The following is a 21,354-nucleotide window of genomic DNA, read 5'->3' on the forward strand; positions in this document are numbered from 1 at the left end:
GCAAAGTGATGTTGTAGACATTTATTCCTCTAGTTTTTAAGTTGGAGAAGATTTGAGATTAGACTTGGTGATGAGGTTTTTCATGGGAGCCATCACAACTTCGATGACTTTGATCTTTGAAGAAAAAGTATTAAAAGGATAAATTGTTCTACAAAAAATGCCAAAAATTTATCCACCAAATTTTGATTCGAAATAAGACTTGAAAAATTGAAACAAATCAAAGAGTTTTTATTTATAAATTATGAGTTACAACCTTTAAAAGCTTCTTGAATACAAAGAAATATTTTGATTCTTCTCTTCAATGGAGCTTCATTGCAAGGGTTGTAGACTTAATCTTGCATGGATGTGAGTCACTTCAATGGTCATTGAGACTTAACCTTGAATCTAGGCCTGGCAAGATGCTTGCTTGAGAATTTGATTTGATTGGATTAGATAAAAAGTTCTTTGAAACTTTATCTTGAATCAATGGAGTTCGTTTCATGGTGCACACACAAATTTCGAGTAAAAAATTGACTTGAAAATTTGGAAGACAATTTTTATTGATAACTTGAAAGAAGTTACAATCTCTAAAAGTTTCTCAAATACAAGAAATCTTTTGATTCTTCCATTCAATTAGGCATTGATCCATGGGTCAACTAGATTTGATCTTGAAAGGATCTGGTTTGTGTAATGACCCAGTTTCTAATGGTGTCAGAAATTACGATTTTGAAATGTCATTTCTTTAAATCATGTTCATAAATATTAATATTTAATATTTACGGGACTAGTATAGAAATATATTAAAATTTGGTCTAGTAATTTTGTTTAAATAATAGTTAATTGAGGTAAAAGTGTAATGATCTCGAAAGTCAATGGTATTAAAATTGAGATTTTGAAACCCCATTTCTAAAACCGAACCCGTAAATATTTTTATTAAATATTTATGGAATTATAGTATAAATGAATTAAATTTTGGACAGTTAATTTTATCTAATTAGTGATTAACTATGGTACAGGGATTAAATTGTAAAAGGGTAAAATTTCAATTGCTAAAAAATCTCTAATTAGAAATTAAAGTAAGGGCTTAAAGTGGCAATTTTTCCACCATATGAAGTTTTGTGGACATTGGCTTAATGAATTATAGATTAATGTTATAAATTTATAATAAAAAATAAAACAAAATATGTAATAAAATTTGGTTAGTGGAGAGAACAAGAAACATTTTCTCATCTTCTCCATCAAGAGGCCGAATTAGAAGAGTGAATAAGAAGGGTTTTCAACCATAGCTGGTCAACTTTAAAGCTTTAAATTGGTTAGTGCAATTTAGTCCTTTTCTTATAACTTTTATATTTTTGAAATCCTGGGAGCTTAATCTAGTTGACCCATGTGTTACTTTTTGAATTTTTAGGTATTAAATTGATAGATTTATAGTTTCGTACAATAAGGACTAAAATGAATGAATTTCGAAATTAGAGGTCTTAAATGGACTATAGTGAAATCGGGTTAGAAATTTGAGCTCTAAATTGGAAGTTATGTTATCTCCGATTTTAGGGACTAAATTGAATAAAATGAAAAATTTTAAGGGTAATTGAATAATGAAATTGAATTCATACATGCACATAATAGGATGATATAATATGTGTGGAGTTGATAAATTGAACGAAAGAATTGTATAGATCGAAAATTGGAATAAATTATAAATAATTAGAGAAAAGACAAAATTATTGAATAGTCCTCAAAGTTTCAACTTGTTTATTGTTTTAACCTAGCAATTTCATATGGTAGGGTTATATATAATTGTAACATATTCTTGAATTATTAAATATTTTGTGGTTGTAATTTGAATTGTTTACAATTTGGTACAAAAGGTGTGATATGGACTAAATCGTAAAAGAATGATAAATTGATTGATAAATTGAATATAATGAATTGAAATTTGATATATTTAATGAATTGATATTTGATTATGATTGATCGAATAGGATTGGTATGAATTTTATTGATTATCGAGATAAGGATAAAATTAAATAATTTGTAAAATATGTATGACCTTGAAATTGAATGTGATTTGAATAGAATTTGATATTATATCATTACTGAAATATTATTCGTAACTAAAAACGATGCAAGATCATCAAAAAGGAAAGGGAAGGCGAGAGTCGGCGACGAGTGACGCGAGCTTTTGGTTTGTATTTCTATGACCCGAAACTAATTTTAGTTAATGCATATTTATGATATATTGCATTATATAGCATTAAGGTAAGCTATTAATAGATATTGAGTGAAAATGCTAATAGTGGAAGTGAATATCGAAACTTGGACTAAATTGAATAGAATAGAAAGGTTTTGAAATGGGTCATGATTATATGAATTGGTGAATATTTGATTAAGTATAAGTTAATTATAAATATGCTCGAATATGGTATGAAATGTTATACTAGTGATTGGATTTAGTTGTTAGGAAAATATGCTAATTAGTTTAAATGATTAATGTCTTTGCTTCATGAAGGGATATGAGTCTCATGTGTTTTAGGCATAATGTGAAGCATATATAAACATCAATATGAATGACAATGTTTTGAAGGCTCAAAGGTAAGACTTGAACTTATGAATGGCTTGGAATTTGGATTGGTTAAATAGCTCATGTCATAGAAATCTTAGTATGTATAAGTGTCATTTGGATATTAATGGTTATGATGTGCACATGATACTTATGCTTGATGATTATATAATAGGTGTATAAGTTTTGTTAAATGTTTAAATTCATTTGAATGGTGATGTTTGGATCTAGCTTGTGCTAGTATCTTAGATGTTTCATGCTTTGAAATTAAAGGTACATAAGTATGCATAAATGTCAATGATAGCTTTGGTTGTTGAGTTATGGTGACATGAAAGTCACAAAAGAATTGGTATATTAACATGTTGGTTATTAGAATGTTTTTTTGAATGATGTGGAAGACTTGTAAAGTTTTATATAATCTTTATGTTTGAGGTGTCAATTGTGGCATATTGGTTGAATGAATATTTAGACATGTTTTGGAATGTTTTTGTGCAAGATTGAATGGCTTTATATGTATCATTTGAATGGCTTTATATGTATCATTTGAGCCTTTGGTTTGTCTTACACGAGATAGGCACATACTGACCTATTTTGTACCACATGACCATGTGTCACACACGGGCTGGTGACACAGTCGTGTGTGCACTGGAAATTAAGAAACATTGAACCCACAAGATTCCTAACTGTCAAACGAGCTGGTCACACGCCCGTGTGAGTATTGTAGATTTGGTCATTTAAGTTTCACACGATCTTAGTTTGTTACACTGCCTAACCACACGGCTATGTGACTTTTGATGAAAATTTGTAATTTGATCCACACGGCTTTAGAGAGTTACACGGTCTAGACATATGAACATGCAATCCCTATTTTGCCCAATTACCTTTATCTATTGAAAATTTTACATTTTGGTCCTTATTTGTTTCCAGGTCAATTTTAGAGCTTTCGTAAGCTCGAATTAGACTCAATTTTGTTTGTTATGCATGATATACGTAATAATAGCATGCTATATTGTATTGGACAGTGTTAGAATATAAAATTTGATAATGAGATTTAACATGAACTGCAATTGTAAAAGATTATGCATAGCAGGTTATGGTCCAGAAGGTTGGTATGAAATTGAGATGAATTAATCGACTCAGTTTGGAATATAATATGCTACCATGTTATACTTTTGAACTAGTTATGGAATTTAGTTAAATGGATTTAAGTTGTATAAATGTACTTAGTAGGTTGTTTTGCATAGGTGTAATTAATGAGTATTTTTATTAATTTATTCGCGTTGATATTAAATTTGTAGAAATACCACTGAGTTAATTACTCAGCGTACGATTTACTTTTCGTGCGCAGGTTAAGTTATATTCAAAATCCCAAATTTCAGCTTCAGCATCTAGAGAAGATCCCAGACTCAGCAATGTTCGTGTATTTGTGTTTTTGAATAGCTTGGCATGTATCTATCTAGTTGAGTCACTATTAATATATCTTTATGTTTATATAAACTTGAGTATAAATTTAGTATTTATTAAATTTAGTTAATAGTATTATTATATACTCATAAATAAGTTATATGAATTGTGATGTGTATTCGTATAAAAATTGTAGTTGCCTTGGCAACGGATGTGGCACACTATAGCTTAGACTTAACGATCGAGTCAGGTATGAAGTGTTACAGTTTTCTTTAAGGTCCATTAAGACTTTATCTTGAAAGGATATGGTTTACTTTAATATTCGTAGAGACTTGATCTTGAAGGTGAGATGCTAGCTTGAGAATTTGATTTGATTTGGATTTAAGGATCGTCAAGACCTGATCTTGAAAATAGGTTTGGAGAGAGTTTGGATCTAAGGGTCGCCTAAACATGATCTTAGACGAATGCAAGTTGTTTTAAGGTCGCGTTGAATTGCTCTTGAAACGGGTTTGGACCTCTTTTCTTTAGTTGAATTAGGTAGAAAGACAACTTTCTTTTGAAATAGATTTGGGCTTCTTCTCTTCGATTGAATTGGATTGAAAGGTGGCTTTTTTTCAAAACGAGTATGGTGTTCGTCAAAATTTCTTCAAGTTCTTCAATTTCTTCAGAGATTTTTGCAGAGAATTTTTGGGCTTCTTGAACTTGTGAATGTATAAAATGGCTTGGAGGTAACCCCTCTTTATAATGTCAATCACTTGAATAAAAGAAAATTATTGCAGAATTCAACTTCTTCATTTGATTGTTCTACAATAATTTAAACTTTTTTTATTCATCTCTTATTAATTTAATCAATTGGAGATAAAGCAATCATTTAATATTATCACTTAATTATTTTATTTTTAATTTGTGATAACATAAATTTTATTGTTTATCTCTTTAATTAATTTAAATTAATTAAAGAAATATAATTGTGCATATTATGATTTCATCATTTTTACCCACGGTAATCCCGGCTTGACTCGCTGTAATTTTATCTTGACATGTGGCGCTTTGTAATTGGCCAAAAAATTTCTTCATATACTTATGGGTAGTCGAGACTTGATCTTGAAAACGAGTTTGGAGAAGTTTGATCCAAAGGTCTTCAAGACTTGATCTTTGATGGTTGAATTTACTTCTAAGGATTATCGAGACTTGATTTTGAGAAAAAAAATTACCTTTGTGTTGATGCAATTAGATTGAGAAGCGGTTTGATCAAGGGGTCTTCCAAACTTAATCTTGGATGGATGATTCCACCTCAAGGTCCTTTTAAACTTGATCTTGAAGAACGAGTTTAGCCTATTTTATGTTTGTTTAACAAGATTGAAGAACGACTTTCTTTAGAACTAATGCAGCATTCTTCAGAATTTCTTCAAGTTCTTTGATTCTTTTTAAGACGTTTTGAGAATTTGGAGACAGGATTTAGTGCTCAAAATCTTCTTTTCAAGCTTTGTTTTTTTGAACTTTTAGAATTTTGAACTTGAGAAATTATAAAGAATACCTTGGAGTTAATCCCTTTTATAGAAACAATCAATCAAGTAAGAGAGATTTTTTATGAAATTGTATATACATTAGATACATACATGTTTTTATAAGATTTATATTATATTTCAATTAACATTAATGACTAAATTTATAAAAAGAAAATCTAATTGATATGAAATTTTTAAAATTCTATCCCACAGCGTATACAATGAACCCATTGTGTCACGGGCCGCAGTTCAAAGCCCGTGACCATCGCACCAAATGCATCCAATGGAAGTCTATTGCTTAGATGGGGATCATTTGGCCTACGAGAACTGGCCCGATTCAAAAAGCTATTGGACAAGCCTGTCAGATTGAAGCCTAGTTGGCCCGATAATGAAGAGATGGCAACTTAAGCTAATATGGTAACTAATCTTAGAAGATAGAGGGAATCATATCTTGTAAAGATTAGATTAGATTTGATAAGGCTTATCTTGTAAATCCCTAAAATTAAGGGATATGGTTAAATCTCATTCGTCGATGTAAATGTATCTTGACAGTCGGTTTTGGGGAGCTCAACTATAAATAGAGAGCCTCCCCCTCAGTCGTACTCACTCCATTCATTGTTTCATTATTCTTTGTGAATAAGAGTAATAGAATTCTGAAAGCATTTACTCAAACACTTTACGAGCGTTCTTTCTGTTGTTCTTTGTTGTTCTTCTTTTGGCATAAATCGCTTCCGCTCTTCAATTGGTGCCTTGGAGGAGTTGTAAAAGAATCCTCACTTTTGAGCGTAAAGGCTGACTTGGGCGAGTTTGGACGAACGGATCGCCTAAGGCCGAACGGTTCGCCTAAGGCAGAACGGTTCGCGAGAGAAAGGTCTAACCCCGTGACAATTGCATATACATGGGTAATGTGATGGGGTCCATTCTCTTGTGACTTTGAGACTGGGTTCACCTACCTTCTCCAACTGTTTTGTCTTTGTTGTGATGTGCATCAATACTACATCTACATACTAATGGCTTAGTTACTCCAGTCTAAGTGAAGTAAATAGTACTTGTATTTCTTATGTGATATTTACATTATTGCATCGATTAAATTATTAGTGAAATGAAAAGGATTTGAATTGAGTAAAATTAACATTTAATTTTCAATTCAAATCCTAAATAACACTTTCCTACGATGGATTTAATTTTTTCTTGGGAAGCAATTTTTTTTGTTTATAACCCTACAATTTCCCACATTTTTAGTTCACTTACACGTTTTCTGGTTTGGTTTAGTTTACCTAAAGCCATATTATTCTACTATATCATTTCTGGCACATTTAATTAAGCTTAATTTTTAAATTAAAAAGTATTTTTCTTAAGACTCACTTTTTGTAATTGAAAATTAATTAAAACAAATTGATTCCAATCACGACACACATAGTTCGAGGAATGCATGTGCATGTACATGTGTACATGTGCCATAGGCTCAGGTGATGATGATAGGTGGAAACATCACAAAGGAAAATTAAGATTTCATGGGCCCTAACTTTGACTTGTGGTCACGCCTCCACATGTGCCCTTGTCCCTCCCCTTTCTATTTTTCTTTTCCTTTCAAGAAATTAAAAAATAAAAAATCCCATTCCCACTTTCCTTTTTTTTCTTTTCTCCTGCATTTTCTTGCATTAATTTTTAAAATGGTGTTTTGAGTAAGAAAAGAGTATTGGATGAAGTATTTTATTAAGCTCTACCCCATATATGTTTATCAAACATTAATGCCAATTGCCAAGACACCAACCCAAGATCAGGTCACTCATAGGAGCGGTGTATTTTATGTAATTTACCAAAACGAAACGTCAGTCCTTGACACCACTGCATGTGTGTTTGTTTATGGTAAACGAAGACTAAAGACCTTTTGGTCTATGAAATGGAGTCAAGAGCATCATTGACTTGACTGGTTCATTTCGACAGCCACCCAATGCTTAGATGAGGATGGCAGGCCCTCAAACATATACACAGGCAACCCTTGGGAGCTCACTCTCTGCCTCTGGTTTAAGTGATAGTATTTTGCAGAAGAAGCCTGAATGAGAACATCTTCAACTGGGGCACATTAGAAGCTCTTCATTTGCAGCACCCCAATCGCCAATAATGAGAGGTTTGGGAGGCATCATGGTACTCATACAAAACTGAGGCTTTGCTCCGCTTATCCTGTAAGCAAGCAAATCAAGCAGGCTTAAACGATATTCACTCATTGCTCTTTGTGGTCTTGAAACTTCCCTGCTGTACATATTCGGGTAAGTATTGGAGAAGTGCAAATATCTAAGATTGCAAGACACCTAAAGTTTAAAAAAAAACTACATAAACGGCAAATCATAATGTACGCACATTATATAACTGAAATTTCTACGCTAAGATGACATTACCTACAATAACAATTCTAACTGAAAGCAAAGAACCATTCAATTTAGCACATCACATGGCAAGGTTTCGCCTTGTGGCTTCCATTTTCAACAGAAGATCTTTAATATCAGCTTCCATTCTTGTCTTCATCCCATAGCATTCCCTGTAAGCTCTTTCTAGAGCTTGAAACTCTTCAAACTTTTGTTTACGCATTTCTTCAGCCTCGACCAAGCGTAGTTTTTTAATTCTACTCTTGTACTCTTCTTCAATCTTTTCATCCTTTGTGATTGCAATTCTTTTCAGGCTTTCAGCATCTCTTCTTGCATCATCAGCCCGTGCTTGGTACATTTTGGCCTCTTCCAGTTTGATTCTTACAAAGCTATCCAATTCCGGCAAAAATGGTTGCTTCTGACCACTCCTCTCCAACTCTGACTCTAAAGGCCGTTTCTCAGACAGCCCAGTTCGGTCAACATGGAAACCAGGAAGCAAGCTAGAAGCGCTTTCCAATTGAAGGGCTTTATCGGAATAAACTGGTTTGAGCCTTGTAGCATCCTGACATGGTCCAGCCATACCATTGACTCCTTTGACTTGTTGTTCTTTTCCAGACAAAACAGTTGTATTGTCAGGCTTGGAAGAATCAGCATCTGCAATCAGAATAAAGAAGTTTGTTCACTTCAACTGGCCTTTAATCACATGGCAAGGTGCTATTCACAGTCATTTTCTTGCACTAAACGCAGTGATGGAAATTAACATGCTATTTATAAATAATGACCATAACACATCAAACTTAAAGTAAATAAAATGAAAAATCACGTTAATATCTATCTAACCATTTAGTTGAAGTCATCATAATTTTGTGGGGCTGCTGCAAATGAACAAAAAGTTAACGCATCAAAAGACAACTGTGCATATCATTCAGAAAATTTAGCACAGCTTTGTAGAAACAAATTCTTACAAAGGTGACCAAAGAGATTTAATCAACCACTAAGAACTGGAATAACATACAGCAAAGTCATATATGCTTTGGAAACTAATATCAATCTCATATGATCCAGGAAACGTTTATAAATATTCTTGAGAGGACAAATTCTCATTTATTAAGCATAGGTTTGTCAGGGTGAAGAGTCAACAGTACTGATTTGAAAATTATGTATAAACAATATAAATTGATTAACTTCTTAACCTAGTAACAACTAACCTGAGAAAAAAAAACATAACTAGTTGTCAAAAAAGAATAGATAACATTACCAGTCAAGAAGCTCATTATCTGACTGTAAACCTCGGAAAGGTCAGACTTTCTTGCCAATCTAACAAGCATCTGGTTAGCAATTTCATGCAGTCGTTTCCCTCTCAAGTCTCTGCTGCCGGAAAAGATTCTCTTGACATATTCAAGTTCCTTGGAGAAAGTTTCAAGCGTCCATTCCTTTGCAAAATTCTGAAAAACCTCCTTTACAAAGCCAAACATCTGGGATGGATGATTACAAGCAACACAATGAAATTGCACCTCAGCTGCAGTATGTTCATTCCTGATATAAGATTCTCTTAATCCACAATCAACATGGCACCAATGAAGACAGACATCACATCCAACCCAACTACAAGTATTGGACGCCATGTCAAATTTTGAACATACAAGACACATACAAGCACTACAAAAACCATTCTTCTTTGAGCAAGCCTTGCACTCACAATCTTCCGCAGGCAGAGAAGTCTGGCACATGAGATTTCTGCATCGTAGGTTCAGAAAGATCTCAGCTAAATTAGAAGATGGAATTCTGTCATCTACCCGAAGATAATCAGGCAGACCAGTTTTCAGGGAAACCAAGATTTCCAATTGACCCCGATGTGATTTTAGCAGCATTTCAAGGGTTAGATCAGATCGGTTCCGTAGGGCCTCCTGCAATGCACGTAGCTGTCCCTGCTTACCTGCATCTAACATGATCTTGTGAATGTTGTCTTTTAGACAAGCAACTGACTGTCCCATCATTTCATAAAACTTCCTAGCCATAACAAGGATAGGCTCAGAAACAATACTGCTCATTACAGTCTCAGCACAATCAGCTCCACCAAGCAGAAGTTTTTCTTGCTCTTTCTGGCTACGGCTCCTATATAAGCTACCGCCATGCTTCTCTCTCACGCCTTGCTTATTCTCTAAGCTGTAATTTGAAGCGATTTCATGAGACCCAAAACTCTGTGAAGGAGACCTGACATCATTATGTAAACTTAACTGCCGCTCAAGTACATTGGGAATCTTCGAGCTTCCATCTAAAGTGTGCATATTTTGTGCTTGCAAAGCCTGACTATTTGAATTGCCCTGTAATTCTGAAGAATGATTGAAAGACCCATTGCCATTCATCAAAATTCTCTGAAACATGGGAATGTCTTTATGCCGAGACTCATTTTGAGACTGCGATGCTCCCTGAGAAAGTTGATCAACACACTGAAATATGGGACGGCTGTGAACAGATTGTTCATAGTCCATGGAATTCTGAGTCAAAGAACAACTTGGATTATGGTAAAATGACTGAGAACCTGAAAAGGACATAGATGCAGTAAACCCATCAGAGTTGGTACGAAATGTATTTGTTAAAGACTGCACACTCCTCCCGTGGCTAGGGGAGCCAGGAACCTCGTCTGTATCTCGAGCACCAATTGGCAACAAGACATTTGGTAAACTAAGAGAAAGATCAAGTGACTCAAATGCCAATTTCTCTTCTTTCTTATTGGCACCTGGCTGCTCTGGCTTTTCCACTCTCCTAACAGGAGAATGAGAAAACAACTCAAAACCCCTAGAAGGCCCTTCCATTTCAAGATCTGTAGCTTTTGATTCCCTTTCATTCCATACCCCATTTGCTGCAGAATCAGTAATATTTGTAGATTCAACAGCAACTCCTTTCCCTTTATCCTTGACATTCTGACTCAATCCTATCTCGACCACATGCATGTTTATTTTATGCTCACCATTTTCCTCCGCAACTTCTTCATTAGACTCAGCTGCCTCACATTCCTCGAGCTGCTTCTCAAGATTAATCCCTTTATTCTCCTTACAGATCCCTTCCAAACAGGATGACTTCATAGCAAGTGCATCTTCACTGTCTAACTCACTCTCACCACCAACCTTTAGACCTTCTTCCTCCTTTCCAACTTCACCACCAGCCACATCATCCATCTTATCCCCACTACCAGTAGTTCCACCACTTAAATTCTGTCCACAATCTTGCAACTCATCATTGTCCTTCACATCACCTTCTCTTCTATTCACCACCTCTTTAGTTCCACCATTTAGATTCTGTCTACAATCTTGCAACTCACCATCATCCTTCACATCACCTTCTTTTTTATTCACCACCTCTTCATTAACCTCCTCTAAACCTTCCACATTTGGAATCATCCCACCTTCAACATTCTCCATTTCTATCTGACAAGACTCTTTCCCATCATTTCCGGTTCCAGCTTCAGTAGCCAAATCAGTTTCACACTTAGCCTGAGGTTCAGGATCAAATTCACCTTCCTCCATCTCACTACTAGTCCCATTCTCCACCAGTGTTTCCTCATTCTTCTTCTCCTCTCCACCACCACCACCAACACTCTTAGACTGTTCGCTGCCTGAATCCCGTGACCATGTTGGTGACCTTGACTTAGACTTCGACTTGGAGCTTCTCCTCTTCAAATCCTCCTCCCTTGATTCCCCAACAACCCTGCCTGCCCCCAAAGAATCCCTTGACCGTGTAGGTGAGCTCACATCCCTAACATCCTTCAGTTGCACCTTACTACTACCTCTAGTCTCATCCATTCCACCACCAACACTCTTAGACTGCTCACTGCCTGAATCCCGTGACCATGTTGGCGACCTTGACATTGACGTAGACATTGCCTTGGAGCTTCTCCTCCTCAAATCTTCCCTCTCCCTTGATTCCCCAACAACCCTCCCTGCCCCCAAAGAATCCCTTGACCTTGTAGGTGAGCTCACATCCCTAACATCCCTCAGTTGCACCTTACTACTCCCTCTAACGTCATCAATTCCCAACCTTCGCCACGAGCTCCCACACACACTCTCACGACGAGTTCGGTCCCTTTCTGACCGGAACCCCTTTGGAAACTCTCTGTGAGGTCCGCAGAAGCTCTCCGACCTATGAAGGCTACTACTACTACCACCACCACCACCACTTTCTCTGTACCGGTCAAACCCTGCTTTTCGCCTATCAAAGCTATCAAAATCATGCTCTGATCGCTTCCGGACCAGCCTCTCCCTTTCCCTCTCCCTGCTGCTATCCTCATCAGCCATGGACCGATCTCTATCATAACGAGACAAAGACGATGAGATCAGATTGCTTTTGGCCCGGGAATTGCTATCAAAGGTTGAAGACGGCTTGTAGTAAAAGCCAACGCTGCTACTGCTGCTTCGGTGAAAAGATGACCGATTTCTGTTCTGATTCTGATTCTGATTCAATTCTTTGCTAGCATTTTTCTCATAGGAATCGAGATCGTCGCTCGATCTCAACCGCTTCATAATTTCGGTATATCAAAGCAATATCTTTTTGCTGAAAAGAAAGAAAGAAAAAATCTAACAACAATATGATAAGAGATTACAGAAAACAAAAACCCTAATTTTGTGCCCAAAATCAAGCAGTCTTCACTTTAGAGGATTTTGAAAATAAATAATTTTTGAGCCTTTAAATATGAATACCTGGAGAATTGCACAAATTTCATGTCGAATTCACATCCATGACGGGAATCTCACAGTGTTCGTCGGGATGCAGACCTTGAAAGCAAAACCTTGGAGAAATGTAACAAAAAAAAAAACAAAGGAAATAAAATAAAAACAAAAGGGGAAGCTTCCAAATGGCTACAAAAATTGCCCAAAGTGCAATTCAAGGAAAGAAGAATACTAGTGATGATGAGCAAATCCAGGTTTTTAATTAAACGATACGCAATGCCCTAAGTTTTTTGAGATTATGGGGGGAGAAAAGCTTCTAAAACGTGAAGAGGAAAGTTTGGGAATTTCATTTAACTTTGTGCCCAAATGTGAGAGTGAATTTACGCACGCGCCCCAGTTGTTGGTAATAAAAGGTAAGGTGGAAAAAGGTTGTGGGAATTTGGGGTTTGGTTGGGGGATAAAATTGGGAAGAATGACAAGGACAAAAGGGTTAACTTCCTTAATTGGTCACCCAATTTTCAAAGCTCTTTCATTTTGGTCATATAAAAATTCTTATAATTTCATCAATCAACTTTTAAGACATTCTCATTTTAATCACTCAATTGTAAAATCTATTTAGAATAAAAGAAAGCTTTAAATCTTAACAAATGATGACATACACGTCAAATCATATTCACATCATATTTATACTTTCATTTTGGTTATCTAATTTCTAGGTTACGATTACGAAATTGCATTTTAATGACCAAGATGAAAATATTCTAAAAGTTAGGTGACTAATTAGGTATTTTACCCTAAGAAAAATGAAGGGAAATTTGATTTTTCTTGAGAGCAATAATAGCGTTTATCTGAGTCAACGCAGCTTAACTAATGAAAAGGAGGAGAGTTTTGGACTTTTGATACGCAAAGTCCAAGTGGTGGTGTGCTTGTTTTTTCTACCAGGGCGACCATTGTGTGCAGACAGGCGCTGTCAAAACTCTTGCAACCACCAATCACTTTCCTTCATCTCACTGATTTTTCGCATAATTTTCATTGCCTTTGAAAAATATTTACTCTTTTGACTCTTATTTTTTCTTTTCAGAGCTCAATACAACACTGTATCAGTCCATATTTAAAGTGAACTTTTAGGAAAGGTCCCTTTATTTTATGTTTTTTTGCATACTATGACTTAATTATTTCTTTTATTATTTTTTCAAGTTTATCATTTTTCTATGGAAAATCAGTTAACTAGTAAGAAGATCAATTAATGTTATGACCAACCGTCCTTTTTTAGTCCTGTTTATGAGTGCATATCGGAAGCTTACCCCTACTAACAATGGAAAGAATGAATCAAAATTCGAAAGCGATGAACGGATCTTCATGAAATCATAATTTCATATGTATCACAAAGAAAAACATTTTTAAAAAAGTATAGAATTAAAAATATCGAATTACAATATAGGGACTAAACTGTCCAAACTCATAATATATGGACCCCCTTTAAAGGATTTGACCTTTTGAATGGTAAAGAGGTAAGTTTAGGAAAGTGAATGTACATTACACGTGGCACATGTAGATTGGTAGTTGCAGTCATGTCATGTCACTGAGAACTTTTTAAAAAAATAAAAACAAAGCATTTTAAATAAGGTGTAGGAATTAGGCGTGAGTGGTAGCTGAGTTTTCAACAGTCTGCATCTTTAAGAAAGTAAAGTTAGATTTTTTCCAGACACGTGTCGAGAATCTGACTCATTTACGAAATGTGCCGAAGAACAGCGACGAGTTTCTTTTAGGGTTTACACGGTTTTTATATTACCACCTGAAACTATTGTTGCAACTTGCAAGAAGAATAGGTTTGACTGACATTGACATTTCACGTCATTATAAAATTACCTTTTTCTTTTCTTTGCTTAATGATGGAATATTCATATGGACACTTAATTAAAGGAAATGATGAATGAAAATATTTATTTCTTTTTTTTCCCCGAAATTTCATGATAAGAAAAGAAAGACAAGCGCACGTGTAAGTTAAGTGAGCGACGCGCATGGTCAAAAGACTTGGGCTTAGAGCCCAGACTACTGTTCCAAACTTGGGAAGTCAATTTCAATGCAGCGATCTGATTTTTTCTCATACCATTTTTTGGTTAAAATATGAGCAGGTCCCTCTACTCTTCATAATTTTGAAAATTAATCCTTATACTTTTATTTCTAAGAATCTAGTCCCTCAACTTTTTATATTTCAAATTCAGATTCAATTGTTACAAAATAATTTTAATAGTGTGAATAGTTGAACTTAAATTTTAAAATCTGAAAAGTAAATAGACTAAATTTCAAATTTACAAAGAGCACTAGAACTTATGGCTTCTTTTAACATTTTTTTTTCCTTCTTGCAATAAATTCCAAATTTGCATATTGATCATACCACCAGTTTTCAATTCGACCAATCTGATCAATTTATTCAATTCAATTGAATAGATCACTAAAAAAAAGGGAAAAAAAGTCCAATTGTCAATTCAAACAATCGAATTGGTTATCTCAAGTAGCCCAATCCTCATTTCAACCAATTCAATTAGTTCATGGCTCAACCAGTCTAACCCCTTATTCCAGATCAGTACCCCAGTCAATCCCCTGTCTAACTAGTTCGGTTATGAAAATAGTGATTTAATGTGTAATTTGATGTATAAATTTTGGTTTGATGTCATTACATGCATGAAACGTTGATCACAGTTCAAACGAATATGTAGAACTTTGATTTTGACTCAACGGTACACATTTAAGTAAATAAAGGTATACACCACTTTATTTTTATATTAAATAAATATAATTATTTATGTTGTAACACCTCTTACCTAGTCCGTTCGCCAAACCCGAGTAATAGAATGCTACAGACAAATACAAATTATTTACATGCAATTTATAATTCAAAATTTCAGTTAAATATCAATATATCGCGTATAATTAAGTATAACAAACATTACAATCGAATTTGGGTTTATATCGAGCTTACAAAAGCTTAAAACCAACCTACTATCAAATAAGGATCAATTTGAAACAAAAACAAAAAGATAGAAAAATTCTACAAACGGGGGTCACATGGCCGTGTCCACTGACCGTATGGAAGGCTGAGGCCGTGTGGGGATGGGACACTCGATCGTGTAGGCAAGCTGTGCAACAACCTGATGCCGTGTGAGACTAGACTCACACAGTCGTGTAACAGACTATGATCGTGTGCACCAAATATCATCTAAAACCTACATACCAAACAGTCATGCCATATGCTCGTGTATGGCACACGACCATGTGTACCTGAAGAAACCTTTTAATACAAGTTTGCTATCCCTAGTTCACTTATGCCATAAGCCAACATTACACCATATCTCAACCAATTCAAAATCATCAAAAACATCAGTTATAACAATAATCCTAAGTGCCTAACCAATATGCCACAATTGACACCTCAATCTAACAATTCAAAATCAACTAAAGCATCATTTTCATACCATTCCAATATGTCTTCAATGGCACCTCAACTATCAACCAATCATGCATCAAATTAGCCATTCAAAACAATCTTAAATTGGCTCCAATTCAACCTTATATTTTATGCACTTAGCCTACCAAATTATTTCAAGCATAACTTAGGCATATGAATCACCTTTACACACCACCTATTCCATGGCATATCAGATAATCACTATTTAAGCAACACATACAAGCCAAACTACTCAACAAAATACCATTTTCATGATCATTGCCATCACACAGATATATATACATATGATTTTCAAAATGCCAACAAAATCCAACGTAAAACATTGTATAAGCCATTGACACCTTAGGTACATGCCATGATCCAAAATAAAAACATCACCAACACTTGAGTCTGGGGCTGTTGCTGGATGCTAAAGTTGATGATTGAATTGTAAAATATCTAACCTGCACATGGAAACCAAACCGTCGGTTGAGTATAACTCAATGGTATTTCTATAATCCAAACATTAAAACATAACATAAGTCATTAAGATGCCTAAGTTAAAATAAGTGATGGCATGCAATTTATTATGTTAATTATGCCAATTTACACATTCTTTGTTCACAACCAACACATTTTACCAATATTAATATATGACAATTACATTTCATATGTCATTTGATAACTCAACTCATATTGTTGAAACCTTTTTTGAAATTGACTTTTTATTTTAAAAATACGAAAATGGAGTCGCCACCAATCTTTTTATTTAAGTTTGACTAGATCACCTTTAAACTCATTTTAGTAAAATGTTATACTTATTAAAACGATACTTTTTGATCTACAAAATTCAGGAATTGGGTTCAGGAGTCGGTTACGCACAAGGAAGGATTAGCACCCTCATAACACCCAAAATTGGTACATAGTTGATTAATTGATGTCCTAGTGTCGAGAATTAAAAATTTGAAGAGAATTTAAAACATGATATCACCTTGCATAATAATATTTTTAATTAAAATCACTTAAGTAAATCAAAACATATGTGAAAGGCCTTCATATCTTCAAGTAAACAAAATGGTCACCTCTCGTAAGTTAGGACACGACGTTTCGAATCCTCAAAAATAAGCTTGCTCATTATTTGATCATTAATTAAATCTCATGTGTTTTCGTTTTAAAAATGATGTTCGGTTATCTAGGTTCAAGGAGAAAGTCGAACCCCGTAAGTTAGGGCACGACTTCTCAAATCTCCAAATACGGAATATTGCCTTAATTTTAAAAATTTCCTTTATCGAGTAATAACAAATTAAAACAATGCGTATTTATCTTATTTGGGTATAGTACAACAACGGATAAATATATTTAAACACAGTTCGTGACATGGTTATAATGAAATAAAATGAAATGGTAGTATATTAAAATGGAGCGATGAATATACAAAAAATAAAAATGTTGTGCTAGTGAATGACAATAATACAAATATAATAATAAAACCAATTCGTAATAAACATAATGGCGATAATCACGTAATATTTACTACTCTAATACTAATATAAATAATCAAAGAAAAATAAATAATGACAATAATAATACTAATAATAATAATAGGGCAACAAAATGTGCTAATAAAAGAAAATGAATAATAAAATTTTAAAATAAAAAGGGTAAGGAAATAATACATAAATGAATAAACAAATAAATCAATCAATCCATAATTACTATTCTAATTCTAATATAAATAATCAAAATACAATAAATAATAATGATAATAATAAGGATAAAATAAGAATCAAATGTATAAATAAAAGACACGTAAATGACATAAATTCTAAGTGTTAATATAAATAAAAGAGGCAAAATTAATCAAGTGAGGGATTAAATTGAAATTTAAACAAAAATTAAGCCATAAATTGCAACATAATTAAAGAAATAGGGAATAAAGGACTAAACTGAAGGTCCAAGAAAATATAATGTCTAAATTAAAAAAAACATGATAAAAAGGGGCTAAATTAAAATGTAAAAGTAAAAGTTCAGAGACCCCGAGGACAATTAGTCCAAAACAGTACACGTGTCACTCCCCCAGGGGTCAGCTGTATAAGGACTAAATTGAAAATGAATTAAATTAAAAGGTCCAATCTAAAAAAGAAAAAAGTGAAATTAGGACCGAATTAAAAAGGGGTCCAAAAGCGAAATGACTAGGAGCGAAAATATCCCATTACTGCGAAAACACGCGGATCCTAGGATGGGGTCGAGTCGGATATTTGGGTTTCGTCAAAAAGACGTCATTTTGGCGTCTGAAAATTAAGCCCAAAACGACGTCGTATAGGACCCTATATAAAAGCAAAAAATCAGACCAAAAAATCATTTTAAACCTTGTTTTAAAAAAAAACTCTTCTCTTGTTTTTTTCTCTCAAAACCTTCTCCCATTCTGACCACAACACCGTCGTCCGTTTGTTGTGGCCACCAGTCATTGGCGATGGCGATCGCCACCTCCGGTGGCAAAAAAAAAACCAAAATCCTCCATTTTTTCTTGTTTCTTTACGTAGAACTTCGATTTGGAGTTGAAACTACCAAAAACTAAAGCCAAACCCCCCCAAAAGAGAAGAAACTCTTTGACTCTCGACGCCCTCCGTCGCGGCCTTGGCCGAATCCCCAAGGATTTGACAGCCTCTCGGATCGGAAGAGACACCGACGGCGACGAGAAGATGAAAAGGCAGGTAACCCTTTTTATTTTTACTTATTATTTTTTATTTGCTTCGAAAGTAAAAATCAAAAAATAATATGCTACCTTTTGAAACTTGATGTTTTTTTGTATTTTTCCGTGTCCAAAAAAAATTACATCTTGAATTTGGCCTTTATAGCCGATTTACATATTATTTTTTATTATATCTACTATTCACCTGCTACTGTTCATCTGCTTCTTGTCTTTTCATTTTTTCCATTTTCGCAGGGGGCGGTGGAGTCAACGACGAGGAGAGAAGCCGGCCCTTGCCATTTCAGTGCAACGGCGGCCAATGCGCATCAGGCTTTGGGGCGTGCACGTGCTGACGTGGACAAGGGCAGCGACGCAAGGACTTTAAGGTTTTTTTATTTTATTGAAAAGAGATTTAGGTTGTTAGGCTTTAGGGTTTTTTCATTTAGGCCATATTGGGCCATATTGTAAATGGACTTGGACTGTTGATTTTGTTATTATATTTTTAGTTTTTTGGTTTGGTTTATTTTTATTATTTGGGCCCGGGCTAAATTGGCTTATTACACATATAATGACACATTCCATCTCAATTCCCAAATTCATGGATTCATTGAACATAATTAATCAATGTTTCCAACTCGTTCTATAATTTCATATTCCATTTCACATTTCACTTCCATCTCTCATCATTTGCCACTTCAATATCAAATATTTCATTTTTACCATTTATTTCCCTATTAACATGGCTCGGACACTAACGAATACATGGATCCAACCAACACACCAGTTTGGCACCCAGTGCCTCATCAGATAAATCCGAAGCAAATAGTTGCGCCTAGCGCTTATCAATAAGTTTGAAACCCAATGTCTCATAGGTATAATCGAAGCAAATTGGCACCCAGTGCCTCATCGACTCGTATTCGAAGTAACCTAAACTCTTCCTATCCTATGACATGCCAACTATATCTGACTCTGCCCGAATAGTTAATAGGGTATTCATTACATATTTCATTATCAACCAATATCTCAATTCACATTATTTTTCATCATGAATACATTTATCCAACATATGATAACAATAATTCATCTCAATAAATATACTCAATTTCACATTTGTATAAACATACACATTTTTTACATATATTCAATTTAGTCCTCATAATCATCAATAAATTCAAATCAATCCAATTCATCTCATTTTAACAAAGGATCTCACATTATATTCTTACCATGCACAAATAAGTCAATATGCAGCAATTACAAGATAATTCAGATAATAAAAACACAAATCGTAAACTCTGAGCTATTCGTCGATGACTTTGTCTTTTCCTTTTTTTTTTCGAGGAATCCGGGTTGACATTAGCTACAAATAAAAACAAACAAGATATTTCATACTATGCACAAACAAGTAAATATGCAACAAACAAGTCAATATCCAACAATTACAAGATAATTCGAATTATAGAAACACAAACCATAAACTCCAAGCTATTCATCGACGACTTTGTCTTTTCCTAAACTTAAAATTTATCAAAATATTGCCAAAAGCTTCAACTATCTAACAATGGTAACATCCACAATCTTTAACAGTACAAAAAAATAAAATATAAATCGGTTAGCTTAAGCTCCCGAGATTCCGAAAACATAAAAATTACAAACAAAAGAAAAGAGACTAAATTGAACATACAAATTTTAAGCTTGAATTTTTGGAATCTCTAACCGTGCATTGAGAGTTTCTCCTACAATGGTTCGGTTGCTAACGAAAGAACATGTTTTTCTCCCTTTCCACTACCAATTTTTCTTTACTTCAATTTTAATTGATTTTCATTTATTTGAAATTAAAATTTTATAAAATTTACAACACATAAGCCTTATACAGTCCAATGTAAATGATTTAATGGTATAATCACTATATAAGCCCCTCACTTAAATTTTAATTATAAATTCCTTAAAAATTAAACTTTTGAAACTTTTACTATTTAGTTCTTGTGTCCTAATTAAGCACTATTTCAACAAAAATATAACTCTATAAATATTTAATAAAAATATTTACGATTCCGGTTTACGATTACGAGGTTTTGAAATCACACTTTCTGACACCACAGACTTTCGGTTCGTTACTTCTAATATGTAAATATAAATTGGTGCTATATCAATAACTTTGTTAGTGATTTATTAAAATTGAATCAAATCAAAATTTCATATATAAAATTACACAAAATCATAATTCATAACTTCATGTACAACATTGTACATGAAATAAAACTCATATATAAATTGAAATTTTATTTGAAAAAATTGAATTGGATTTCATTTAAACTTGATTTAAATTAATCTTGAAATTTTAAATTTAAAAGGTGAAATCAAAATAAACTCAAAAAGAAACTCATCTTTTAACATGTTCAGGCTAAAGAAAAAAAGTAACTTTTTAGTACATTGTAATTAGGGAGATATCATTGCCAATACTTGAACTCTGAAACTTGAACATCTGGCAAAAGCTCTTTTACAAGTTAATTAAAATTTGAAAAAACTTTAATTATTAATCTTATTATAACATTTTAACAAATTATTAATAATTAAAAATATTTAATTACTCTCAATTATGATAAAATAAAACTTCAAGTTTTTAAAAAATTACATAAAAAATTGTATAAAAAATATGTTTGTTCAAAAGAAAAAGAAAAAAAATATACAATTGGTAACTAAATTGATAAATTAATCGATAATATTTCA

At 33.8% G+C, this 21,354-nt stretch overlaps 1 protein-coding gene across 5 annotated transcripts; it reads right to left on the bottom strand.

The window, feature by feature from the left end:
• Nucleotides 1–7,130: 7,130 nt before the first annotated feature.
• Nucleotides 7,131–12,862, bottom strand: LOC105791760 (protein OBERON 4). Of its 5 annotated transcripts, XR_008198817.1 has the most exons (5): nucleotides 12,515–12,862; nucleotides 9,076–12,368; nucleotides 7,851–8,471; nucleotides 7,739–7,763; nucleotides 7,131–7,591 (listed from the first exon to the last, which is right to left on the bottom strand). XR_008198817.1 is itself a non-coding variant. In XM_052635102.1 (4 exons), exons 2-3 carry the CDS (start codon nucleotides 12,335–12,337, stop codon nucleotides 7,900–7,902), a joined length of 3,834 nt encoding a protein of 1,277 aa, XP_052491062.1. In that variant the 5' UTR covers nucleotides 12,338–12,368; nucleotides 12,515–12,862; the 3' UTR covers nucleotides 7,131–7,635; nucleotides 7,851–7,899. The 5 variants fall into 5 exon arrangements, 4 of the variants coding, with proteins under 4 accessions (XP_052491062.1, XP_052491061.1, XP_012475426.1 ...); XM_052635102.1 differs by lacking the exon at nucleotides 7,739–7,763 and having other exon boundaries at nucleotides 7,131–7,635; XM_052635101.1 differs by lacking the exon at nucleotides 7,739–7,763 and having other exon boundaries at nucleotides 7,131–7,704.
• Between the last annotated feature and the right edge of the window lie 8,492 nt (nucleotides 12,863–21,354).

Source organism: Gossypium raimondii, chromosome 8 (genome assembly GCF_025698545.1).
Source record: "Gossypium raimondii isolate GPD5lz chromosome 8, ASM2569854v1, whole genome shotgun sequence".
NCBI classification, from domain to species: Eukaryota; Viridiplantae; Streptophyta; class Magnoliopsida; order Malvales; family Malvaceae; genus Gossypium; species Gossypium raimondii.